Source organism: Crocodylus siamensis, chromosome 12, assembly GCF_052110815.1.
Source record: "Crocodylus siamensis isolate JL-2025a chromosome 12, ASM5211081v1, whole genome shotgun sequence".
Lineage (NCBI taxonomy): Eukaryota > Metazoa > Chordata > Crocodylia > Crocodylidae > Crocodylus > Crocodylus siamensis.
This window is the reverse complement of record NC_143406.1, coordinates 7,025,991-7,053,528: the sequence shown is the minus strand read 5'-3', so window position 1 is coordinate 7,053,528 and position 27,538 is coordinate 7,025,991. Positions and strand designations below refer to the sequence as shown.

Below are 27,538 nucleotides of genomic sequence, written 5' to 3'. Positions count from 1 at the left end.
GGTGACCTATCACCTGGACAAAGGAGAAGAGATTGATGTCATATATCTTGACTTCAAAAAAGCTTTTGATCTGGTATCCCATGATCACCTCTTGGCCAAACTGCCCAGTTGTGGCCTTGGCTCCACCACGATCCGCTGGCTGGGAAATTGGCTCCGTGGTCGGACTCAGAGGGTTGTAATTGATGGCAGTCACTCATCGTGGTGCCCTGTGACCAGTGGGGTCCCTCAAGGCTCTGTCCTGGGACCCACCCTGTTCAACATCTTCATTAATGATGTGGACATTGGAGTCAGGAGTGGACTGGCCAAGTTCGCCGATGACACCAAACATTGGGGCAAAGCATCCACACCAGAAGACAGGCGGGTGATCCAGGCTGACCTGGACAAGCTCAGCAAATGGGCAGATGAGAACCTGATGGCGTTCAACACCGAAAAATGCAAGGTTCTCCACCTTGGGAGGAAAAACCTGCAGCACCCTTATAGACTCGGCAGTGCTACGTTGGATAGCACTACAGAAGAAAGAGACTTGGGGGTCATCATTGACCACAAGATGAACATGAGCCTGCAATGCGATGCTGCGGCTAGTAAAGCGACAAAAACGCTGGCTTGCATCCATAGATGCTTCTTGAGCAAATCCCGGGACGTCATTCTCCCCTTGTACTCGGCCTTGGTGAGGCCGCAGCTGGAGTACTGCGTCCAGTTTTGGGCTCCACAATTCAAAAAGGATGTGGAGAAGCTTGAGAGAGTCCAGAGAGGAGCCACGCGCGTGATCAGAGGTCAGGAAAACAGATCTTACGATGACAGGCTGAGAGCCATGGGAGTCTTTAGCCTGGAAAAGCGCAGGCTCAGGGGGGATCTGATGGCCACCTATAAGTTTATCAGGGGTGACCACCAGGATCTGGGGGAACATCTGTTCACCAGAGCGCCCCAAGGGATGACGAGGTCGAACGGTCACAAACTCCTGCAAGACCGTTTCAGGCTGGACATAAGGAAGAATTTCTTTACTGTCCGAGCCCCCAAGGTCTGGAACAGTCTGCCAGCGAAGGTGGTTCAAACACCTACATTGAACACCTTCAAGAGTAAATTGGATGCTTATCTTGCTGGGATCCTATGGCCCCAGCTGACTTCCTGCCCTTTGGGCAGGGGGCTGGACTCAATGATCTCCCGAGGTCCCTTCCAGCCCTAATGTCTATGAAATCTATGTGCATGTGTGCGTGTAAATCAGAAATAATACTATAAATTGTATATATTAATAATATATACTGAACAAATAATTGCACTCTCTCTCACACACACACAAATATGAAGAACATCCTTCTGGACCTGTTTTCAAGACTACATGCCCATGATCTTCAAGGACAGCCATGTTCATGTTCAGAAATGTTAAAATACCGCAAAAGAGGCTGAATACTTGGGGGGGGAGGGGGGGAACGACACACGATGACACCTCCCATCACGAGAGTCTAACGCCACTCAGACATGCGCCCTGGACATGGAGGACAAGGGAAGCACACAGTGAACCTCACAATTCATTTGGGTACACAGAACTAATAGAGATTTGTCGTTCTCAAGGACTTCCTTTCCAATGCTGATAAGCAGAGCAATTCCACAAGAGATGGCAATAGTCAGCATTTGCAAAGGTGAGCAGTGACTTCACTACCCAAACGTCAGGCACTTTCAGAGAGGATCAACTACAGACAACAGGGTTATAGGGTTTTTCTGAAGGAAAAAAACAAACCCCATGATGGTCTCGACTTCCCAAAACAGCATTCATGTACAGGCCAAAAGTTTTTTATCATGTTTAAGATGTTCCTACAATTGAGGCTACTTATGTAAGTACCCTATAGAATAATTTGCTCCATAAACAGGCTTGGTAGGAGTCTTTTTTTTTTTTTTAATTGATAAACATCGATGATGCCTCACAATCACAGACCAACAGAAAATGATTACTGATGATAATCATCAACAGAGGAGATGAAAAAAACTCAATCTGGGACAGGGGTTAGGAAATATGGGGCAGGGGGTACCATCTATGCAGCACCTATATGAAGAGGGAGGTGGGCAGAGGCCAAAGCTGTGCCCCAGCAACAGAGAAAGCCTGGGTCCCAGTTGGCACCATGGGAGGTAGGGGGATAAAACGGGGCCCAGGCCGTTCCTCCAGCACCGTACCAGGCCAGCAGAGGATGACCCGGACCCCGGGCAGGTACACAGGGGAAACCCGCTCGCTGCAGCAGGAGCTCACCAGGAGATGGCAGGGGAAAGGTTTCACCTGATTGGGGGCTGCTCCGGCACCAGCTGTGCTCGCAGCCAAGTTTCCCTGGAGATGCATACACACACAGGGTCCAAACTCCCGCGGAGCTGCATCTGGCAGCACTGGGCTCCCGGTTGCCAAAAGCCCTCCAACCCCCCTCCCAGTACAGCCTTACTAGCACAGCTGCCCAAGCCACTGCCAAAGCACCAGTGTGTGGGTGGCACAGCCAGGGATTTCACTAAAAATTTTAATTGATATAAACTGTCACAAAAGCTAAAAAATAATCATCAATTTTAGCTGTAAAAATAAAAAAAAAGATCATATTTTGCCAAGCCTATTCATATACTATATTTATTGTATCATTATGTAATATAACATTATAATTATAATATTTGCATGCTTTCATTCCCATTCTTTGTACTTCACTCTTAATGAAATTGCCCCAAGCACACAAGGCCTGCAAAAAAGCCTGTTCACCACTTAAATCCCATATAAACCTTAAAGACGGGGCACAAATATGTTTTAAGTGGTGCCCAGACCTCACACTGGCTCTGCTGTACAAAAGCTAATTTTGCATGTTGTCCAGTTTACCACCAGCAAGCGTCTCCACTGGATTTCTACTCTCAGAGTCTCTCCCGAGTAGAAAACAAACCCAATAGCATATAAATCTGAGCTGAACTTTCCAACCCACGCCATGCGGGTGAGTTTGAAGTTAGGCGAGGTAGGTTTGCTGGAGCCCAGTCAATCTTCCTGCTCCTTGAAAAGAGAAGCAAAAAGACTGCGAGGGAGCTTTTATCCTTGGACACAAGTCAAACAACCAGATTCCTTCCAAGGAGAAACCTGTGAGTGAGAGTGCCTTTCTTGCACTGATAAGAAAAGGAATTCAGCGCGCCAGTGTGCAAACAAATCCTCAGTGCTGAGATTCCAGGCCAAGCTGCGAGGCACGGCGAGAAGGCTGAAGTCTGGGGCTGTTCGTGCTGCGTTGCAAACCTTTTTGCTAGGTTTGGCCATTTGTACAGTTTCATTTTTTTTTTTTAACTCTGCTTTAAAAAAAAGCAACAGTGGCTAGATGCCTTTCCGTGATACTCACTGTCTCCAGAAACCTTTGCTTTTTAGATACAACAAACTACTGAAGCAAAGAGTCATAGAGAAAGAAAGTTCTGTTCTCCCATGCAGACACTGCCCACACCCAAGGAGCAGGACTCCTGCTTGCAAGGGATACACAGTTTGCCTAAAACTCAGCTATGCCCATGAAGCACTCTGTGTAACTTGTTCAGTTCCAAATAACCCTGCCACTGAAAGGGTTAATGCCTCTGGCTGCTTCTTTCCATTGCAAACAGCATCTCTTAAGTTACCGATGTTGTAGGACAGGGAGAGCCACATGCAATAGCACATTTGAAATGTCAAGAGACCAGGGAGGGACATCTAGAAGCAGAGTTTTTCCTTCCCTTCCCTGCCAAAGGATGTGTTGGCAATTCTGGGAATAAGGGATAGGGCCTTCAGAGCTTTAAGATCGGCGCTCACAGTTTTGCCAACAGCAGGTCTGGTCAAGACCTAGTATTGCAGTTTTCACTCCACCCTTTCTTGGCAGCTGTACGACACAAGTGTCTTCCAGTGTGCGGTACTGCTCTCAACTTTCTCATCATCTCTGTGCTCTTGTCAATAACCAGACCTCCCCAGACCACCTATGCTGACTGGTCATGCCAGTTTTTCCCTTCTGCTTTTAGAAGCATGGACACGGGCTTGCTCAGAAACACCAAGAGTGATTCTAGCAGGGTTTCAATCTGATTTTATCAGGCAGGCTGGTCTAAAATGACTTGTATGCCTGTAGTAATTCTTGCTGGAAAATGCAGCTGCTCTCCTGACTTTCTGAGCACTTAGAAGTGACATTTTAAGCCACCATCAAGCACAGGGCTCTGTTTCAAAGCAAGCTTTGATGTATCCCAGAGTAAAATTAATTTGGCTCCTAATTGCATTGAAATCTGTTTTAAAGGGCCCTGATTAACTTGTAACAGGGAGGAAGAACATAGCCTATTGCAAAAATATCAGCTGGCAGGTATGTCACAGACAGTGGCCTGGTGCTAATGATAGATCAGAGAGCTGGCCAAAATATTTCTGTTCGCCTTTACTTCAGTTAACTTCTACCCCTATTGTAGTTCCAGGCCCTGGATACATAACCAGTCATTAACAGTATATGTACTTGTGATCTGAAGCAGCACAAGGCAGGTTTCTACCACTGAAGCTAAGAAAGTAATTTTATTACCAGGAAGCAACAGCAGGCTGCTATTCTTTAGGGAACTGGCCAGCAGATAGGGACACCAGCTATTTTTGCTAGGGTGCTATAGAAATAGAGGTGCAGAAATGCAGCAAGAAATCCTGTCCTGAGAGCAACAGCCGAGTGAACATAAGGAAAAAGCAGCTGAGGTCTAGAGAACAACCCAGCTTCTCGTGAGATAGAAAGTGCCACAGGGCATACAGAGGTCTGAGAACTGGTATCCAGACTTTGGCTTGTTATTCAACCCAAACTGCTGAGCCTTCCCAGAAGTTGTGCCACCACCGTTGTCCTGTACTGCCCTCACCATCAATCTCTTAGGGAATAATATACCCTATTTGTTCTGCACTGCTTACCTCTCAGTTACACAGAAGGGACTCAGAAGATGAAGGATAAATTACATCTTGTGAATGGGGCATGGTAGAGTACAGCATGCTTACTGAAGCATGGTATAGAGCCCAGCATGCAAAACATGTTGGGGAAGCTTATGTCATCAACCAAGAGTCCAAGCAAGAGGAGCTGGGCTCTCATTTATTATTAATTTGTATTCCAGTAATGTCTGCAGCCCTATTATACCAAATACAGCATGGACACACAACAGACCGACACAGGACCCTATCTCACAGACCTGAAACCTTACATGGGAGAGCTACTCCAAAGAGGAGCCCACAGAGACAAAGTAGATACGGAGGCAAGGTAAATTGGCAAAAGATACTCAGTGTGAGGGTGATGAAGATGAGAACAATTAGCTGACCACTATCAACAGTAGTCTCAGCATCTTTTTCTACATGCATATCATTACCTTAACAATTCTGGACAAGATGACAGCATGCCATCTAACATGGCAAAAAATGAATCTACGCTTAGTCTTAATCTGCACCCTGACACTTGACTATTTTTCCAAGCTCTGAACAGTATGGGTCTATACAAATTGGACTGGAAATCCCAAACAGACAGACTTTCTTGTAAGATTTCTTTCTAAGAAGAAAAATTCCAACTATTTAAGTTGGTCTACCAAAAGTTATCATATTCACCCAAAGAACCTTGCCTGTCCTTGTAAGATTTCTGGTATTTTTGCTATGAGCCAATCATACACTAGTGCAGCAGTTCCCAAACTTTTCCAGGTTGCACACCACCAATTTTAAACACTACAACCTTAAGTACTACCAGCAAATTTTTCAGTTCAACCTTAAATATCACCAGTAAAGTTTTGTCATATAATTATAATAAATCTGTTAATGCATACCACTGACAGGTTGTTTGTGATCCACTAGTGGTACCCATAAAACAGATTGGGAACCGCGGCACTAACAGAAGTGGAATTAATTTGATCTGTGATACTGCAAGTTCTGCAACGCTGCACCAGAAACTGCGAAGGGGTGGAAATCAGTCTCCGTTCTAAAGCAGAAGCAATCATTTGGGGGATTTTTTATTTGATGCGGATTGGTGCTCTCACTCCTGGGCCTGTGATAGTCAGAAACAAAATGGCAGCCTCTGTTTGTTCCCAGGCATCTTCCCATTGCACATGGGGAACACTGGAATGGGTACTCACAGAACAAAGGTAGAAGACAGAAAGGGAGAGTACAGTTATGCAGGGGAAAAACGGCAAATATGCAAGCATTTACTTCAGTTCCTTCTTGATGCCTTCTTGCAGGGACTTAAATAAGGGCTTCAGCTGCCTTAACCTTGGGTGTTGGCAGAAGGCAGGGCAGTTTGCTTTGGCAAGACTCCTAGACAATATGAAAGCATATTTGTAAATAGCGGATTTCTTTAAAAAATAGCTAGGGAAAAAAAATCAAAGGAATTGAACCTAATTCCTCCCCCACATTACTGTAACACAGTATGGCCATCTCCCCAACTTGCCAACTTTTTTATACGCATGGCCTTAATATAACTGCCTACTCCCAGCATCATCAATAAATAAATACTGCAAGTATATATTCAGGAACACTTACTCCCAGCATTTCTAAAGCGTTTTAATAAGGATTCATTATTGAACCTTCACAACATCCCTGAAAGGTAGGTAAGAATGATCATTGCCTTTTGTTAACTAGGCAAAAAATGGGTGATTTGCCCAGGTTCACAAAGTGTCAGGGCCATGAGTGGAAGCCAGGAGTCCTGCCTCCCATTCTCCTGCTGTAGCCAAAATGTCATTAACACTTTGTGGAATGGAAGGGATATTAAATCCCCTGAAGAGATTTAAAGTGAGAAAACAAATCACAATGTCCTACATCTAAAAGCTTGCCTAACTCTATCCAAACGATGCAGTTGATCCAATAAAAGAGATCATTCCAAGAAATCCTTGCTTCTTGCATAATTACTGAATCATCACAGCTACAACACCACTCTAACATTACCAAAAATCAATAAATAAATCAGTGCAATCTATTCTCTCCAACGAGGAGGGGGAAAGGACCACAAATGCTATAATCAACAGGTTAAACCAAATACAACTTACAAAGATGCTTTAGAAAACTCTATTTCCAATGGTTCTTCTGGGTGTTGTAAAGTACAACACATGTAAAACAAATGCAAATTGCTCTCAGTAAGCAAAACTTTCAAGTACCTCTCAGCTGCTAACCAGTTATTACCTTTAAGTAGGAGAGTGTATAAAAGTCTCTCCTTACTGAGCAGACTGCTTAGAGCAGTTCTCCAGCCAGCTCCATACTCAAAATATCACTCACTGCCTGCAAACACCACTATATTTAAACTATTTAATGGCTTGAAAATGGGCTGCAATACACCCTGCAACATCCTATGATTTTAAAAAAGGGGGACGGAGTGGAGTGGCTTTAAGAACAAACTAGTGATTTTCTGCTTTCCAGCAGAAAAATAGAAACATGAATCAAAAGATCAAAGCACAAAATTCCTTGAGCCCTGAGAGACAGTGAAATTGCATTTGTATTTCAAGAGCCCAAGACTCAGAGAGATGCCAGCATTACAAAAAAATAAATGCCTCGTCGTACTGTATGTCGTATAGAAGTCAAAGGAATTTCAGTCTAACAGGATGCTAGTTAAAAGGAGAAATTTAGCAGATAGAGAAGGGAACTGTGCTGCCGTACAGTACCCACGAACAATTCGCTCACTGAAATAAAGTTTCCTCTGCTTCATCAAACCCAGCACAGCTTTCATTGGCTTGGAGATTAACCAACTCCGTTGCAGCACTCTGAGTCCAAATCAATCAAATGCACCTAGAAAAGTACCAAGTTCGCATCCTCCTTGCTGCTAACAAAAGGAAACCCACTCCATTTGGATTGAGGTCCCTGTCGCTTCTCTCACCCTCCCTTTGCAAATCAGCCTCCGACACCAGAGGAGTGAAGCAAACTTACCCCGTCGGGCCCTTTTCCCCAGACCCTGATCTCCAGCAGAACTGGAACGTGCTTGATTTTCTATTTGGCTGCACTTGCCTATTCAGACTACTCCCCCCCGCCAGCAGAATCCCTTGCTCTGCTTGTGAACATTGTCTTGGGATGAGAACAACATACCTTGAAGCACTCCATTCAGCTGCTCTTCCTGACAAGCTCGCTGCCAGCTATTGTGTGCGCCAAAAGCTTCTGCCATCGCCTAGAAAGGAATAGGCCCCCGCAGCAGCTTCTAGGAATCCTCCCTCCCTCTCTCTCTCCTTGGGTCAGGCGCCGAATTTTTCTTTATTAAAATCTATGACAGGATTTAGCTGGGTCCAGCACACTGTGCTTCAACTGCTACCCTGACTGTGCTAATCCTACCCTACTGCCCCTCGCTGCCATGGAAATAATTCATTTATTTACAAGAAACAAAATGAGCTGCAGGAATTATTTTTTTTGCGAGGCCTGTAGGTTTCTGGGAAGCTTACAGCAGAGGCAGGTGAAAGGCAAAGTGCCCAAACCGGCAAAGTACTTGAACAGCAATGTGATTACTCATATGTGTAGGGCACTCAAAGGATTAGGCTGTCGGGCTTCAGATGCACCTGGTCCAAGCCCAAGGCTCAAATTTGCAAGGGGAATCTCTAACTGCATGTGAGTCCACCTGTGCTGGCCATGCATCCGTGTTCCTGACACCATCCAAAGCTGAGAGGAAATATTTTTCAGGTCAGAACAAAACCGGTCACCCCTTTTCACAGGTGAACTGGTAGGACACAAACTCACATGTGCACAGGTAAAGTGACATTTATGTGCCAAACACCTCACTGCAGCCTCCTAAAAAGCCCGACCTGGGAGGTGTACTCAAAGGGACATGCAAAGACAAAGTCACTAAGTAGCAAATGTCTGCATCCCTGTGAGCAAATCTACCCAAGGCAACGGGATACTTGAGGGAGGTGTGCGTTCCAGTATCTTGCTGAATGAGAGCCCTTTATTGCTTTTTTAAACTGGTTCCTTTCCAACATATAGTATGAAAACATCGAGTGATATCTTTCCTGCTTTTCTTAGAGGTCTCTAAGGAGGACCAGAGACCTGGAATGGGTTTTCTCAGCCCTTAAGAGACAGCTTGGGAGCGTGGGACGTTGGTAAGCCTCTAGAGATAGCACTTACAGCACACTGCTACTGAGAGGCCGGCAGGGGGAAAGCAAAGCGTCGGCTCTGGCTGGTCTTGCAAAAATAACACCTATTTTTGTTCTAGACCTTAAAGTGACGGAGTAACGGGACTTTTAAAAATATACATAACTGAAATCTGAGGGACCTGTCAGCCTATAAACCCCTCAAGGAAAGGAAAACATGTTCAGACAAGGGTGCTTTGGTACAGACGATCACTTTAAAAACAGCAAGGAGCTTTTCCCCACAGACTCCCTCATCCCCTGGCTCCATGCAAGGTAAAGATTAATTAAAGTCCATGTAAATATTTGGCAACACAGGCTGTCTTTGTAACAGCATTAACTGGGATGAATTCCCTCTCTGCTCCTGGGGATCAGGGCATATGTAATTCCATAGGAATTCCTTTCCAATACAGTACTAATTAAGTGTCTACTTATTTAGAAGATCTCACAAAAATGTTTTACTACAATATTCACACCATTGCCGAATTCTACAAATAGCCTGTGATTTGCAGCTCACAATAAGTCACAGAAAAGAAATGTGTGGCAGCCCCTGATGCGTGCACTTTATTTAGGTTTCAAAATGTGCCCATCCTTGCTTTGAAGATACAGAGCAGGAGGACAGAGCAGTTGAAGGACGTGAAATGTAATTTCTTAACTGGCTCTCCAAAAAGGAGGCATTTGGGATCTAGGTCCAAATTTCTTAGCCAGCTCCTAGCACTCAGAGGTAAATGAAAAGTAGTAGGAAAAGGGCAGCATTCAGATCACAGAAGAAGTCAGCTCCAGCAGATGCTTCTTCTGATCTCCATCGTTTAGTTTCACCAAAGGCTGCTTCGTATTTGGAAGCAAGAGTGATCAGATGCGCCCAACTTCACAGAGGGGGGGTCTCAAGAAATGACACCAGGGTGCACTCCTCCCATCTAGTTTTAGTTCAACAGTCAGCTGCCTGTGTCATCTCCAGGTGGGGTGAATATCCCAATGATGCTGCTGCAGTCATTATCAGCATTGCTGGACTTACATCAGCTCCCTGGGCAATATCCTTCTGAAGGAGTCCCCAGTTAAGTACATGATCCTATCAACTGACTGGGCAGTGATACAAAGCTAGCAACACTGTGAACCCAACATTGGAGCCACAGGACAGGGCATCTAATTAATGACTAATACACTTAATGCAGTGCTGTACTTGAAAAGCTCTTCTCTCCTGCAACAGCCCCAGAAACACTTCTTACCTTGCATGTCTCACCTCTCCTCACTCCCCCTCACCTGAACTATTATTCTATGTCTGGCCTTCCATTGCAAGCCTCCCGTAGAGTAGGGAGGGAGTTTTACTTAGTGTGAAGAGCCCTGTAAACTTAGTGCTCAGCTGTGACTTTGGTGTGTCAGATCAGCTCCACCCAGTCCCCACCCCTGACTGCCCATGTGTTGGGGAAGGTTGAATCTCTTTGCTCCCCACAGGTGACAGAGAGGGTGTGTGCATAAGGGGTAAGGAGTCACCTTATGGTCTCTTAAGTTCCCTACCAGGTGCAGAGTCAGGATCACAATCTGACCCTAAATAATTACCAGAAAACATAGTGACTCTGTCCTGGGGGTACACAAGATGTCACAACACTGGCTCCCTACCTGCTTGTATTATCGTCGTCATCAGAGTCAATGAAGCTGCTGGATTCCAACTCACTGCTCATCATGGTGGAAGAGCTGTCATAACCAGGGGGGTGTTCGCGGTGCCTGTCCAGCTTGGGGTGTCCATTGATTCGAGGGACTGTGAGAAGAAAAGCAGCATATCAGGCATTAGACACAAAGGGGAGAGCAACAAAATGAAGGTAGTGATGCAAAGGTGCCAGAGAGGACTGCTCACGGGCCAGGGCCAAATGGGGAAGGCCACACCTTGAAAACAAAATTATTTATGGAGTTTGGCTTTTACTCAACATCTGGAAAATCCTGACCTGGCCCTTCCTTAACTATCCTCCACCTCCTCTATTAAGATCTAGCTAAATATAAGAGCCACGGGAAAAGTCACAGAGAGGGCAAGGCAGAAAGAGCAGGGTGGGCTGCAGGTTAAGGGGGATGGGCATCAGGGAAGCAGTGAAGGGAGCCCAACACTGGATCAGCAGTGAGTGCTCAAGACAGGGGTGAGGTTTACCCAAAGAGCTGTGAACACCACAGGACTTATGCTGCACCAGCCTGCCCAATGGTATCTTCCCCTGAACTTGAAACCTGCAATTAGATTCCCCGCTGCCCAGACAGTGCAAATATATTGTAGCCCCATTGTCTGTGCCATTTCATATGCTTCAAATATGCCAGAGTATTTTGTTTCCCGTAACACCACTGTGATAACGCCGCAGGAGTGCATGGGCCTTCCCTTTCAAAGATCTGTTTCTTGTACCTGAATGCACCAGTGGTTTGCCTTCTATTAGAGAAACACTCAGGTTTTCACTCTGCAAAGCAAGCCGCTCTCCCCATTCCTACTCAGTCATTTGCCACCAAAAGACCCTTCATCTGAAGAGCGATACAGCTGGCCAAGAACTTTCTCGTTCCAGAAGCTAGAAAGGCTGTTGCTGATAAGGCATCCAGTTAAGAAATAAACAAAATGGAAAGGGGCTGACATTTTAAAGCAAGCTTTCCACTTTCCAGCCATTGGGATTCCTTCCCAGGTACAAGCAGATTATACACAGGAATGGAAAAGCTTCACAAGGAAAGAATGGCTATGCCAGAAAACATAAAAAGCAGAATGCAATTATATTATGCCCAGCAAGATATCTACAGTCCAAGAACTTGGATAAGTATTTTTGAGCAGAATTACTTAAAAAGAGGGCATGTGAACTAACAGTAAAATGCTAGACCAAGAGCTGAGGGATCTGGATACCCACTCTGAAGTGCTTCACCTCTCCACCTTGGTTTGCTCATCTGTGAAATGGAAACCTGACTGCTTTGCTCCCTGTCTCCTCATGAATGCTTGCAAAACTCTTTTGAGATCTTCAGATAAAGGCACTAGAGAAGCATAAAGCACTATTATTCTTCTTTATCATTTAAACATTTATGGCTATGAAAGAAAGAGTCACCCTACTGCATAATTTCCACATCTCATTCCATCGCGGCACATCTGCATGCAACCCTGGCAGCCTGTGGAAAGCGAATCCTTCTCTCTCTTTGCAAAGCAAGTGCTGCAGGTTTCTCCTCTCTTGGCTAACGTGGCTCCATTGCAGCTTGAAAACAACCCAAGCTTTCAACATCCGTTCAATCAAGCTTCTCACCAGAGATGTATGTTTGCATCTCAGTGCGTGGAGGTGCTAATTCAGATGACGAGATCCATCAAAGCCCCAACTTCTCCACTGGGACTGAAAACCATTTCCAGTAATAGGCACTGAGACTGGCTCTTCTTCCCTAGGGCCAACTCCAAGGCCATCAAGGAAGGTCTTGTATTTCAAGCACTGGGCTGGATATCAGAATTCAGTTCCAGGCTCTGCCTCAGGCTCCCTGTCACTTTAGCCCCATCACTTAACCTCTCCATACCCACCTCCCCATCTGTGAAATTGAGACAATAATATTTTCCTTGTCATGTTGCTGCAAGTTCTTCATGACAAACATGTCTTTTACTGGTGCATTTACATAGTGGCTATCACCGTGTGGTCCTGATTTTGCCGGACCTTCTGAGCACCAATGGAATTCAAATAATAAACTGTTCACAGGCTTTTTCCCCCTTTCTCATAATGAAAGGAACAATTTTATTTCAAGCGGATTCCAATGACCAGTCCAAACCTGCAGCAGATGCCCCCCCAAGTTGTTAATTCTACAGTAAATGAACATAACGCACACTCATTTGCTATAAGATCCATGACTTTACATTTACCGCATTCCCATAATGGAGTTTCTCTTCAGTTAACACTTGTATATCACAGAATCATAGAAAATGAAGGTGGGAAGGGACCTCAGCAGGTCACAAATAGTCCAACCCCTTACTCAAAGCAGGACAAGCCCCAACTAGATCATCCCAGCCAAGGTTTTGTCAAGCTGGGTCTTAAAAATCTCCAAGGATGGAGACTCTACCACTGCCCTGGGTAACCTGTTCCAGTGCTTTACTTCCTGCCTAGTGAGAGTCTTTTCCCTACTAGCTAACCTTGCTGCAACTTGAGCCCATTGCTCCTTGTTCTGTCATCTCATCTGCCACCACTGAGAACAGCCCAGCTCCATCCTCTTTCGACCCTGCTTCAGGGAGTTGAAGGCAGCTATTAAATCCCTCTTCAGTCTTCTCTTCTCCAAACTCCTCTCAGGTGGGCACACAGGCTGCCTGGTGTCCTGACACCATTAAGAATCACCTCTAAGGATCACCATTAAGGAACACTACCTCTGGGGAGGAGTGCCATCAGGAGGCCTGCTGTTGGCATGCCATTTGGCACATGAGCAAATACTACCCAGCTGTGACTGGCCACTGCTCATTGAGCTCTTGGCCTGAAAAGCAGCTCTATAAGCAGTAAGGCTCAGCCATTGAATGACTTCTTGTTAGCAATCATGATGCAACAAGGAATGTTAAAGGACTCGGAGTTAAGGTGCTGGTTGAATAAATGTCTGAAAATTCAGCTGCTTCTTTAAATGCTAAAATGGGCCAAATATTATATATTTCCTTCCTTCCTTCCTTCTCTCTCTTTCTTTCTGATTTGCATCTCAGAGGATCAGGTAAAAAGTAACTAGCGGGAATCTATGCACAATAACCTTTTATTTCTGGTTTGAAAGGCTTGGAGACTAGGCAACTAAGCCATCACATCACACACCAAATAAATAGATACAAGGAAAACTAAAGATGGGACAAATGTTGTCCTTCATAACCTGAAGGTTTAATGTTGTGGAGGCAAAAGCTATTTTGATGATCGAGCAGGTGGTCTCACACAAGTCTATTTATGGAACGGCCACTGAAGAAGTAAAGACTGAACTGTGTTATTTCTTCTCATGGGGAATAGGCCAACTTTGACTTTTGAAAGTCAAGGTCAAGTAATCTGTTCTACAGACTCCCTGAATGTTCAACTCCAGCTACTCAGCCAGGCTTTAAAAAACAATTTTTCTTTCAAAGGTGCTTTCATCCATGACAAAAACAGGAAAAAAAAGGAAGGAGAAGGGAAAGGCTTCCAGACTCGAAAGCTGAGAAAACAGTGCTCTGTTCGTCAAATTAATAGGCTTCAGACAGTTACAGCAGTGTCTGCTAAAGCTAAGGAGAATGCCATTAGCTTGGACTAGTAACAAGGGTCCCTCGTGTGGTATGCACTAAGAGCTTTAACTCTTGATGCAATGACATGAGTAGAAGGTCTGGAGACTTGGGTTCACTATTAGCGATGTGGCCATGGACCTGTCCCATCACCCCTGCATCTCAGTCCATCATCTATGTACTTGGGAATGCTAAACCATTAGCTCCCAGGAAGGAGAGCCCTAATATCTGGCAAGTGCATTCGATGGAAGGTGCTACAGAAATAGGAAGCAATGTTACTGAACTAAGGCCAGGATATTTGGAGGGGCTTAGGTGAACGCAACACCCAGATCCCACAAAACAATTAAGTGTTAATGTTCCCAAGCTCCTTTGAAAATTCCCAACTTAAATCACACACAACATTTGGGTCTACCTAGGCAGAAAAGCTTTGTTAATTCTCACATGCCAAAGCAAGAGGCAGAAGAGCCCTGCCATGCCTCTCCAGACAGGAATGAATGTTCCCTTACTAGTATGGGGGGGCAGCAGGGCAGGGATGAAAGTGGGGAGAGGGAAGGACACCAAGAAATGTCCAGCTGCTGAAGAAAGCCTTTTCAGCAATTTAAGGCAAATCGCCAGGCAATTAGATTCCCCCTTCAGTGTTCCTTCCTCCTGGTGACTCAATAAAATAAGAGCAAAAAGGCCCCGCTACAGAGGCAGAACACAAGAAAAGTTAAGGTCCCAATTCAGCAACAATCTGAAGACGTGCTTTGTAGTCATCGTCATGACTGCAGTTAAGAGGGCTTCTACACAAGCTTAGCTTTGAGCCCGCAGTCAGTACTAGGTTGAATAGCCCTAGCTACTTGTCCGGAGGTAAACCATCTCTCTTTGTACTTCTTCAGCGCTGGCCATGATTATAAAATTCACTGTGCATCTGGTTAATAAAAGCTGAGCCTGGCAGTGCAGTACAGCGAAGGTGCTGTTCAGATGGATTTAGATGGCAAACCGATTCCCATCTGTCATTTTGAGACTGCATTTCCAAGCAGGCACATCGCGGGTGCAGTCTCACCTGGGCAAGGTGCATTAGTTACAAGGGTTTTAGGGAAAGGGAAGGCAGGGGTTAGGTAGGCATTGCTGGACCTGCTTTTACTGTGCTGATTACTGCTGCCTTAGGTGGATGTTAGCTATACTTTTACTTTGATTCTACTTTTGAATTTGCTGGAGAAAAAGATAGGGTTGTCTTTATTAGTTTTTTGTTTAATACCCTCCCTGACAGTAAACACAGGGCACGAACCATATGAGAGGGTTAGATGAACTTCATTCCTTGCTCGTTTGCTTCCATAGCACCTCTTGTTTCGGGGCTTTGCTGTGTTCAAGGATCTAGAAGGCTAAAATGTTCACAATTCATTATGGTTATTTGCCAGGTAGGAGCACTTATGACCCCCAGTCTGGCCCCATTATGCTAAACAATGCACAAATGCAGAACACCCTGAAGAAGGTGTAAAGGGGAGCCACAAGGAAACAATAATGATCAGAATAAACGGCTGTACCCACAACATACTCTCTACCTAACCCACATTCAGAAGCCCCAATCTCTAGTTCAATGAATAAGAATCACATGTTCAAATCCCCTGGGCAGCACTAACAACCTCAGTCAAACTGACTGTCCCTCACATCACCCTCCAGGAGAAATACTAACAATTACATGTGCAAATGTGGAAATGGAAGCGTTGCGAGATAAGGCCAGAGGGGAGTCTACAGCAGAGCTGGGAACAGAACCCAAATCCCCAGACTCCAGGCCTTTCAGAGCCATTGCTTAATATCTAAGAGGTGCTAAAGTCAAATTTGCACCCGCTTTGCTGGCTAGAGGAAAGGGGTTTTCTGCAAGGAATTTTGCTGGCATTGGGAAGGATGGGGAATCCAGATTCTTGCCTTGCTCTAAGCTGGGCAACTGTAGGGCAACTACTGCATCCCTGAATCACAGCAGTGGACAGCATCCTCTATTCATCCCCTGTGCAGGGAGTTAGGCTAAGAGGCTCACCAAGATGCTCTTGCACTCACCTCTTTTCCTCACTCTTGTGAAGGCTCCTGGGGATGAATGGAAGAAAAAATACCATGCAACTGAACAGCATTAAAAAATGGCAGTAATAGAATCTGAACACATCCAGCAGCCGGAGAGGAAATGAGAGAGCAGAGGTGGTCAGCTTGCCAGCAAGTATTTGGAAATCAATCTGTAACTGGGTCTTCAGCAAACACTGCAGATAAACACTAGGATTAAGGAGATCTATCTACCATAATCCATCATTCTGGGTCAGCTCAAACTCCACGCTGTGTTTCTTTCTGAACTGGCTGCAAAGGATTCCTCCCCTTCCCATTCCAAAAAGGGCTCCTGGACTTATAAAATAAACACTGGGTTTCCAGTTTATTTTATCAGGTGTGCGGGATGGGGCACTCATTATACAAGCCAAAATATAGGAACACATGGCAGCATAAGCAGCAAAAGAACAGTTCTCCCCCCTGCTACCCACTGCTGCGATCCCCTAGAAAGTCAAGTTAACGGAAACTAACTACAGATTGCAAGAAAGGCAGACCCACAGACCGCAGAAGGTTTGGATCACCCCATATAATCATACGGAAAGCGTGTTAGGACACAGCTTCTCCCATTATTATTACTGCAATAACAGCCCACTTAGAAGCACCAAGCACAACATTGTTCTAGGGGGAAAGACCATTCCTGCCCCACAGAGCTTACATTAGATAAGTTGGGAGAAAAGCCTCATCTTCACTTTACAGAACAGTAGCAGGGGCACAGAGCATGACTTGCAAGGGACTTGACTGAGGCCAAATAGGGAGGCTGTAGCAGAGCCAGTAATCCAATCCAGATTCCTTGCCTCCTAGTCATGCTTCCTAAACTTGAAGCGATCCTTTCTTCTCCCCACTGTGTGGGCTGCTGGGAACAGTTGTACGGAAAAAGCTACTCAAAGAAGAGAGGAGGAGTGAGGGGTGGAAAAGGACTGAGGTTCCTGCACCCCCCAGATACAAAGACGTGTTGAAATCCAAGACAAAAACTGTGTTCTGAGCCTTAAGGGATGGAGAAAAGAAAAGGAGAAAAAGAGATGAGGAAAAAAAGCAGCCAAGGACCTCAGGAAAATGCACTGTTAGGAGACTGTGAAGGCAATGAAAAGATTTCCAGGGACACATCTCCCACTTCCCCTCTAGTAAAGGCAGCTTCTTGACCTCAGACTTTAGTCCTACCTGTAGCCGCACATGGCGGAAGGTGCAAACTCAATTGTAGGGATCCCTCTCACCGTACTAAGGATCCTGGCATCAAGTAAGGGAGCTTCAATATCATCCAGGAAGTAAATGCTGCACACAGCTCTGGTTCTCCAGCCTGCATCTCCATGCACCCTTTCAAAGGTGTACTTCAAAGCAGACTCAGCAGGGGCCAACAGCCCTACACCAAGTCTCTGATTTACATTACATTACATTGAAATTTCTTTTGCCTGGTCCTGGTGCATTTTAAAAGGCCCAATGGCATGGTTGAAAGGGGATGGGGTTAACCCTGAATCCTGGCCAACATTCCCCCTTCTCCATTAAATGAAAAACCCCAGGCTCTCAACTCAGAGGCAGTGAAGGGAGCTCCTGATCACTGCATAATAGCCCCTGTGTTTGTCTCCACACTCACTGCTCCAGGAGCATTTTCTTTTTAAATTTAAGTCATTTTAGTTCCCATGAAAGGTGCCAGGTGAGTAGGTCTGGAGACTGATTTCCTCTGTTGATCCACAGAGCAGATGTAATGCAGGCAGCAGCAGTGCAGGCTTCCCCTGAGCCCCCCACTCCCAACAACTCACTCCAATGTGGGCTTGCAAGGAGTGTGGGAGGCTATACCTGGGCATGGTGGGCTCTTTGCAGAGAGTAGCAAGAGATGGTGGGGGTTAATTAGTGCCCATTATCCTTCTGGGCACTAAGGATGAGGTTTGACTAGATACAGACAACAGTGTTGACCCCATCAACTCATTTTCTTATAGGGCCAGCAAGCAGCAGCTGCAACATGGTAGCACCTGAAGCTGCAAGAGTTGCTCTCCTACCTGACATCAAGGGCACTCTTGCACTGATCTAAAACCACTTCTACTTTAAACTGGTCTTGATGGAGAAATGCATTGCTATGTCTAAGGGCTACCGGATAATGGAACCACTGGCAAACTCACTGACAGGACTGAATGAACACTGAATCCAAACAGCAGATAGCTTTTGGCCATGGGAACTATCTTTTTATTACATGAGTGGACAGCACCTAGCACAATGGGGCCATGGTCTTTAACCAGGGCATTCAGGATGGACTGCAATAGAAGCCAATTCTAATCAAATACATAGATTCAGACAGCAGTAGGGTTGGATGGGGCCTCAGGGGGTCGTGAAATCAATGAACAATTTAGAGCTGGGATGGTTCTTGCAATAGGGATAGAAGGAAAAGGACAAGCTGAGCAGTCTGCATGACAGACTGGCACATGAGGCTGAGTTGTGGAAGAAGGATGCAAAATGCAGTCCCAACAGGCAAAATAGCTGCCTCCAAGAGCTGCATATCCTTTTAGTATCTAGTTTAGCTAATCTAGTGTGCAACCCTGCTGACAATTCGGTGGTAGCCGAAGCAGGTCTTTACAGATTTACTAACTGGCTCACAATTTACAGCAGACAGGTTTAACAACTTGGCCCCTTATGAGTTTTAAACATCTATTTTTCGTAGAGGAGCAATATATAAATTAGAAGCAGCACAGGTCCAAACACCAATCCCCAGAAGACTCTACTTAATACTTCCCCACTGGACACCGCACCCCTTTACGACTGTTCTTGCCCTCCCTGCCTTCTCTCTGCCATTCATTGCTTGCAACTTATAAAACTAATCACATTGTCGTTAGCTGACCATTTTGATTTCATTTGGTGGAGCTGACATTGAACAGAGCCCGGATTTTAAAAACCAAGCCCAGTTGGGGACAGCTTTCCCAAACTCCGATTGGCTGGGCAGCAAGGATCACGTAAAACTGAAGAGCCAGGATTTCATCTCTGTTACATTGGTGCAAAGGGGCTGACTCTAGCCAGCTCCCGCACCAAGGAGAGAAGTCTCACTTACATTTGGTTTGGAAGAGTTTTAAGCATCCTGCCCAGGAGGGAACCAGCATTTGTCCCCATTCTGCCCTTGCACGTTCCATAGCTCTCCTGGCCTCATAACTCTTCTCTATTTTTGCAGCTGAGGGCACCGGAGCATCAAAGGGCGGGACACTCCCATGTTCTCTGCAGAAGCCCCAAATTGCCCCAGGCAGTCACTAGACAGCGCAGATTCTTTACTCCGTTCAGACTGGGTGGTCTAAGAGCTTTTCTGGGTCACCTTTTCCTCTGTATAATTCCATCTTGTATTCACTCCAGCACCGAGAACTTCAGAGTGTTTAATGGACAGAGTGTTTAAGAGTGATATTTATTGACCGAGACCTCTGAGCTCTCTCCTGCCCCTTGTACAGCTGGGAAGGGAGGTGGCTTTCAAAACAGGATGCCCTTCAGGACACAGCGCCTCATCCAAAATGAAGTCATTTTCCCAGTGAATTTTTCTGTTCTGAAATTGTCCCTGAGCGGATGGCTATTCTACTGAACCTATCTGCCATTGAGGATTTTCTGCCGAATCATTTTGAAGGCTAATTCTGGGCATGGTGTTCATTGCTCTGCATAGGAGATGAACTATACAAGAGCCTGATCATTGGGCCCAAGAGGCCACACACATTCTGGTTTTCTTCTCTGGCTGGACGGGTATAGCTCTCAGAACCAGGCTTCAGGCAAGACTCCTGGTGACTCCAAATCTGAAACCTGTCTCCTGCTAACATCTGCAGGTGCTAGCTCAAAGAATTCACTGATCCCACAAATGCCAATGCTTGCAACTTCCCCCACCAAAAGAGTCATGGGAAACAAAAAACAAAAGCTCAGAACAGATCTGCTTAATGATTCAAATTTGGGGGAGGGGGGGAGGGGTTTGGAGCTGTCACCTAGCTTGGATCAGCAAGCATCCAGCTCAGGGGCAAGCTCACTTGGGCTCATAGATTTCATAGACATTCGGGCTGGAAGGGACTCCAGAGGATCACTGAGTCCAGCCCCCCACCCCAGGGGCAGGAAGTCAGTAGGGATCCTAGGATCCCAGGAAGATAAGCATCCAAGTGTGTCTTGAAGGCATTCAAAGAAGGTGCTTGAACCACCTCCGGCGGCAGTCTATTCCAAATCTTGGGGGCTCGGACAGTGAAGTTGTTCCTTATGTCCAGCCTGAATCGGTTGCGGTGGAATTTGTGACTGTTGGATCTTGTCATCCCTTGGGGCGCTCTGGTGAACAGATGTTCCCCCAGATCCTGATGGTCACTCTGATAAACTTACAGGTGGCCACCAGATCACCCCTGAGCCTGAGCTTTTCCAGGCTAAAGAGTCCCATGGCTCTGAGCCATGGGACTCTTCCCCTCATAGTGTGTTAATCAGCATTTTTCCATAAGCAGCACTCCTCTTTTCCTGCTGTCTGAGCTTTGTCCGGCCAATGATTTATTAAGAATTACACCACTGCCCGAACACATTCTTTGCTGCGATTACCTTGCATTAATACCGAGAGAAACTGATACCTTTTGGCATCTAAGCATATCCCAAGATTTAAATTTCCCTACAGCGCACACGAGCTGCTGTTTCAGGAGCTATAAACGTGAGGCTCTGACTTGTGCTCTGATCGGATGGAATGGGACTCTTAATCCCACGTGTAATATTTAGACTCAAACACGGTTTCCCCATTCATTATCAGGTAAATAATTTATCCCAGACATACGTGCGATCAGTTCACAGCCATTATGAAGAATTAATGGCCCACATCAATGTTCTACGCTCTAGTCCTCCAGGGGGAACTTTCCCACAGAGGACAGCTGTGAGAGCAGGCAATTTTAACCTGCTGAATGCCACTTCTAACACACAGGCCAAAACAGAGCTGCGCTGCCTATTGGGCATGTTTCCACCAAAGCGCTGATCTTTCAGCGATATGCCAAGCCTTTAAGAAGAAGGCAAGCACTACATGGCTGCTACACCTGTATATTTACCAGAGAGACGGTTCCACGTGTCTCCAGTCTGGTCTTCAACTAGAGTAACAAAAAGCAAGGAGAGATCAGAACCTCTCTTGTATAGTCTAATAGACTCTTTTTAGTCGGCCCTGCCACCATGCCAGAGCTGGAAGCAAGAAAGGAAGTTTAAGAAAGCTGGCGAGGGCCCAATCTACCGAGTAAAGTAGAGAAGTGGGAGCTTGGACGCCTGGGATCTATTGACTTCTTGCTCAATACTAGATGCACAGATCTCAAACTCCTTGGTATATACAATGGGATTAAGTTCATTTTAAGTTCAGGACAGGCTGAGGAAGGACACTGACTATAAGGGAGTCAGAAACAGCATGATTCAGAGGATCAGGAGGTGGATGCTGGAGTCACTAGGGGACTCTAACCTTCGATAAAAGAATACTTAAGTACATTGAGGGAATTGAGGCAGGGGCAAGCGTTCAAGTGTGCTGTCAGGATCTGTGCGTTTCTTGTAGAAATCAAAGAGCAACTGGTCTTCTGGACACTTACAAATGCCCAACCAAGCATCTGTTTTCTCCACTATCACGTGTCCCTGGAGAGAGAAACTATAAATCCCCATGCAGCTGGACTATAGGGAAAAGGTGTGTTTCAGCTAATAAGAGCCATAATGGGCCCTGAAAGTCTAGAACAACTGGGTTATGACATCCCATTTCCATAAAGGGGTTCTGAGAGAGGTGCCAGAAAGGCTAAGGAAACAACCAATGCTGCAAAATATTCAGTGGAGGGGAAACTGAAGAGAACATGAGATGGGGACCAAATACAGCAGCTTGATGGCTGTGCAGCTTGGGAGCTTCCCCAGGGCTGTGTTACACATTCACATGGAGGCTTTGTTTCCTAAAGGATGAAATAAATCCTTAAACCAATGAGAGGCAAGGGTGCATTCTCTGTTGCTTATACAGAGTGCTGTGGTTTCCAAGCCTAAAGACAATGTGGTCACAATGTGCGTTTGCTGGCACTCTAACCCATCAGAGCGCACAGGAATCTCATTTAGGATGGAGTTTGATACCTACAGCGATGCACACGGGGCTGAGCTTCTGGGTAGCATCGGACTGGTTCCAAAGGCCTCATCAGGTGGTGACACCACTTGTGGCAATGCCTCCTATCGGGCTGGGGTCTTTGAGAGGGACGTGGCTGCTGGCGATGCTCCTGCTGCCTCCCCTGCCGGGATCGGCTTCTACCAAAGCATTCCAAAAACGTGGGTGTAACCATTGCCCTGCCCACCCGGTGCCCAGCGAAGGCGTCCGCCGTATGCAACGTGACAGCCACTCTGCGCAAGTCGAGCAAACAAATCCAGCCGCACAAGGTTCTCTCGCTCTGTGCCTGAACAATAATTGTTTCTGAAAGAAAGTAAGCCTGATCACAGCTCCAGCTGGGTCATTAAGCAAATTCCATTTCCGAAGATTCAAAGATTATTGCGGGGCGGGGGGGGGAAGTGTGTGTCTGCATTGGTCTTCCTCCGTGACATAATCCCAAAGAAGCTTGTGCCCGAGAGGCAGCCCATCTGGTGAGCACTGAATCTTCAAGGGACTGGAGAGACAGAACAAAAATCATTTGCACTGCCCTTTTCACTCTGCCGTTTCCAGAATGCACTTTGCACTCGCAGCTGCAGGATACGAGTCACTCTTTTTTATGATCCAAATCCTTTTACAGACACATTTTTAATGGGATCCGGGAATATATGCTACAGCCCTCTTTTAGCCAAACAGGCCATGCATAAGCACAGCTTTGGAATTTGCATGATTACTTTTTGCTATATGCTTGGACTACTGGAGATTATGGCGATTTGGGGATTTAAAAAATTTTTTAATATATTGCAGGAATTCATCTCCAAACAAAATAATACTGCCCGATTTTTCTTATGTTTCATTGTGATTTTTAAAAATATTTAAATTTATTATGATTTGGGGGCCTAAAAGGATAAAACATATATAATAAATTACTATAGAAATAATATCCTTATGCTATGTTTGCAGGAGTTCCCCTTGTATATATTTGCTCAGCCTTCATTCACATATACTGTTAACTTTAATGTGAGTACTGGCAGGTTTCTCAGGGAAAACTCCTTCAATTATCTTGGTACAGATCCAAAAGAAATCCAGGAACTTCTGCTTAATAACGGATAAAACAGACCAATTGTTCTGTCAGGGTTATGGCAGAGGCATTTTTAATCATGTATAGTGGGCTAAATTCTGTCTCATTCACAAGAAGATAAACCAGATTATTGTTCATGAAGTCAATGGGAGTTTGGTACATGTAAGGATCCCCAAAATACATTCTTACAACTTCGGGATCTTAAATACTACGTCCATTATTCAGGAAATGACGTAGCATGTCCAATTGTCTATCCATGTTTAAGTGCTAAGTATGTGCTTAGATCCCTTTGACTTCAAGGGATTTAAGCATATGTCTTTTCCTGAATCAGGGCACCCTGAGATCCAGGACCTACCTTGGGCAAAGTTTCTACCTGCTTTGATGGCAGTTATGCTTGAATAGGAAGTCTGTTATTTAGCTCCTCACCCTCTAAAGTAATTGTGGAATTGGTTGGATACATTTTTCTGCTTGCTGAAAAGGAAACTATCCAATAGCAAACGAAACTATCTTTGTATCTAAACTCCCCTTTATGCGCAAACCCCGCCCCAGCTTTCTTGTTATATGCTCCGGTACAGATACACGGGAACAGTATTTGTCAAGGAATGGTTTTTAGTCATATAACTAAGAAACAAATTTTCAGAGGTGCTGCAGATCCTCAGCACCCACTGATTTCAATAGGATTTACAGTGGCCTGATGCCTCTCAAGATTCAGTTCATTATTTATTCCCCGTTGCAAAGAGATTGTCATAGTCCATGCCTGGGCCATTAGAACACACGCAACAGAGACAAATTACAGCACTCACTCTTTTACTATAGGACATTTTACTATAGGATGAGCGCTTGGAGAGATTTCTCAGCTTTGTTGCAAGCTTTTACAACTGCTTTTTTTTTCTTTTTACAAGGCTTTTTATAGCTCCCTCTTCCCCCTCCTTTCCTTTATTTTTTCTCCGTATGTCTAGGCAATCGGGCTGGGAGTGCAGGGGTGATGCTGCAACAGACTAAATCCACGCATATTTTTCTATTATTATTAAGGTTCAAATTTTGTTATGACAGCACTCCAAAGATTCCTATATTCCAGGTGGCATTGCATACATTACCACATATGCTAAATTTAAACAAACCTATCCTACCTTTCGGAGAACTTTCTGTGACATATAGCTTCAATAACTGTTTTTCTTCAGTTCACATTTGTGCAAGTCTGTTTTGTTATCTACCTCCATGACTCCCCCAGGCCATGCAACTTGTTCCTTAACTTTTATTTCTGCCACTCACTTATTTTAATAACTTAATAGAGTTTTAAAAAAATGCCCCAGTACCCTAATGCCTTCCACTTTGCACACCCAATTAGCTCTACCTTTTGTTTCCATTCAGGTTAGGAAATATTTCCTTTAATTTGAACTATCAGTGCTATAAAATGTACCCAACTTTTTGCCTGGGGAATGCACATATTTAAAACGACTGCTGATTTCAACACTGTCTGTCATCAGCGAGCTGTGGAGCGCACCTCCAGTACTGACATACCCATGGCCTGTGATCAGATATTTGAACAATTTCTCCCTTGATTTTACCAGACTCTGAGTTGATAATTGCTAACTAGAGAAAGATTAGAGTATTTTTCTGTACTGTTGCCAAAACAATGGGGCTTTTTAACTTTAAATGAGTGTTACATTAGTGTATTCAAAGTGTCCAAGCAAGAAAATGGATCTCAATCTCTCACATACACATGCTCCCCTCCAAACCCACCTGCACCCCAGCATTCATACACCTCCTGAGCTCTTTAGACTGCAACAGACTCCCTCCAACCACAGAGTCAATAAGCTGCTATAGTTACTTACTTTAAAGCACAACTTCTGCTGGCCAGACTGGGCAGAACAAACTTCAGCCTGGATTTCCTATGAAATCCTTTAAAAAAAAACAAAAAACCACAAAACCCAGCACTCAGCCCACTGTGCCTAAGGATACCTGAGACACTGGTTATTGAGACAGCCGTCACTCTGCCTTCATCTTAGGCACAGCTGCATCACTCAGAGCAAAGCCAATGAGGGGAAAGCTATGCAAATGTTTCAGGGATGTGCTGTACTCCTCTGGCCGCCCGCCTTGCCTCTGGCGCATGCATTGTTGCGGTGATGAATAGCTCCTTCAGTAGCGAGTCCCCATAGGGCAGTGCTGGGAGGACAGGTACGCTCCCTTCCAGCAGGCAGCTGACACATGCAGGGCAACAAAGGGGTCTCTAGTGAGAAGGCACGTTCTCTCCATCGCCGCTCGAAGCAGGAGGTCAAGCGCTGCTTCGCCAACAGAGGAAAGAAACACTGTGTTTTGCTTTCAGTGGCGTATGCTCCACACAAAGCATAACAGCTTAATGTGCCTGTGAACACACTCCCGCCCTGTCCCTATCTGAGTACCCCAGCCACCACCACGGTGCCTGCTAAGGAAGCTAAGGATAATTCATTCCATTATCCCTCAGGCTTGTTGAGCCAGAATAAAGGTGGCAGTAAATGACATCAGCTCAACGAAGAGGCCGCTGGGATTCAGATTGTGATGTCTTGCGTTAACTCAGCTGAGCTCAGACAAATATGACATAGAAATTACAATCTGCTCCAACAGTTTGTAGCTGGTGAAAAAAAATGCTCCAGGCTCCAGCTATTCCTAACATAATCGACAGGACAGATGAACCTGGAGCATCAAGACTCCTCCTAAAGAGAGACACCCCTCCCCAGGACACATGATCTCCTTTCCCTGACATGGGTTTCCCTATATAAACAATGCAAGTACTGTTCGCTCCAGAAAGGCTTGGTTATATCCTTATATCCCTATCTCCTAGTGGAGAAGGCAGGCAGGCTTCTCACACATACAGATGCATCACATACAGAACCCGTACAATAGCTTCATGCACCGTGTACAGCTGAATCCAGACTTTCATGTAGCAAGATGATAAATGTCATCCTTAAGATTGGGTGGATGGATTCATTAGAGAGAGATGTTTATACGTTACATAGTCCATCCATCATATGATTTTATCCATCATAGGATGATGGTTCTGGTGAAACCACAGCTGGGATGCTGCATTCAGATCTGGGCACCACATCACCAGAAATTCGCTGACTTGATGTAGCCAGTTCAAAGGTGCCCAGAGCAAATGATCAGGGCACTGGAACAAATGACAAAGGAAAGTAATTGAAAGGAGCTAGATCCATACCTCATGACTGTGAGTGTGGACTGAGGGGGTGGGACTCAATATCAGCCCACAAACATCAAGACTAAAACTTTTACTCTACACCAAGTCCAGCTAATCAGATATAGCCAAGAGAAGAGTATATGAAAGTTGAGAAGCAAAACTGAGAGGAGAGAAGGCCATGGAGAGAGCTTAACCCCTGACACATCAGATTTCTTATGCCTTCCAACACTAGCATTATACAGTATGTGGTTATTCATGCAATGTTTATAGGTGTCCCACCACTTTTCTGACCCTGTTAAGTTCTAGACCTCAGCGACTGAGTGTGGCAAACTCAGTTCAGCTCCATCAGGTGGTAAAAAGTTGAAATCACTACCTTGGCTTTGTTCTGGAGACACAGAACAAGAGGCCTCACTACTATCGTCAGTCCCACACCACATTTAGTCCACCCCTCCAAACAACTTAGAGGCCTTGTCCAAGAAGAGCTGTAGGACCTAAAAAGAGAAGAGCTGCCATAAATCTCCCAACTGCAGCATCTGAGAGTGATTAAAGACCATTTTACCTTCACCATCCTCAGATGTGAATGGCAAGAGTTCTCTTCTCCAGTCTTTGGCCTTTTGTTCCTAGCTAAACTGCCTCACCTGGGGGAACTGTTAAACTCAGCGATGCTCGACTTGGGGCCTGCAGGCCAGATTCAGCCTGCAAGGGCATATTATGCAGCCTGTGGGTCTCCCAACGGGGCTGGAAATTTGGGGGCAGGGAGCAGTGGCAGTGTTAATTGCTGCTACCCTGCTGCCAAATTTCCAGATGCATGGGGAGCCCTGTAGGCTTGAGGGTTGAATAAAAGTGTTCACATGAGCCAGCGTACATCCGTGTAATTTGAACTGGTAACGTTTTCCTTAGTCTCTAACACAGCAGCGTAAATGAGAATCATTCCCCTTG

At 45.4% G+C, this 27,538-nt stretch overlaps 1 protein-coding gene across 3 annotated transcripts in view; it reads right to left on the bottom strand.

Annotated features, from left to right (window-relative positions):
- The window catches only part of DVL1 (dishevelled segment polarity protein 1), a 174,472-nt gene that overhangs the window by 20,833 nt on the left and 126,101 nt on the right, over nucleotides 1-27,538 (bottom strand). For 2 of the 3 annotated variants that reach the window (XM_090024159.1, XM_090024160.1), the window contains exon 5: nucleotides 10,648-10,786. In XM_090024159.1, coding sequence (XP_089880285.1) covers nucleotides 10,648-10,786 — 139 coding nt within the window. Of the gene's footprint in view, nucleotides 1-10,647; nucleotides 10,787-22,343; nucleotides 22,794-27,538 lie in introns of those variants that run through there. The other variant, XM_090024162.1, reaches the window with a different exon arrangement.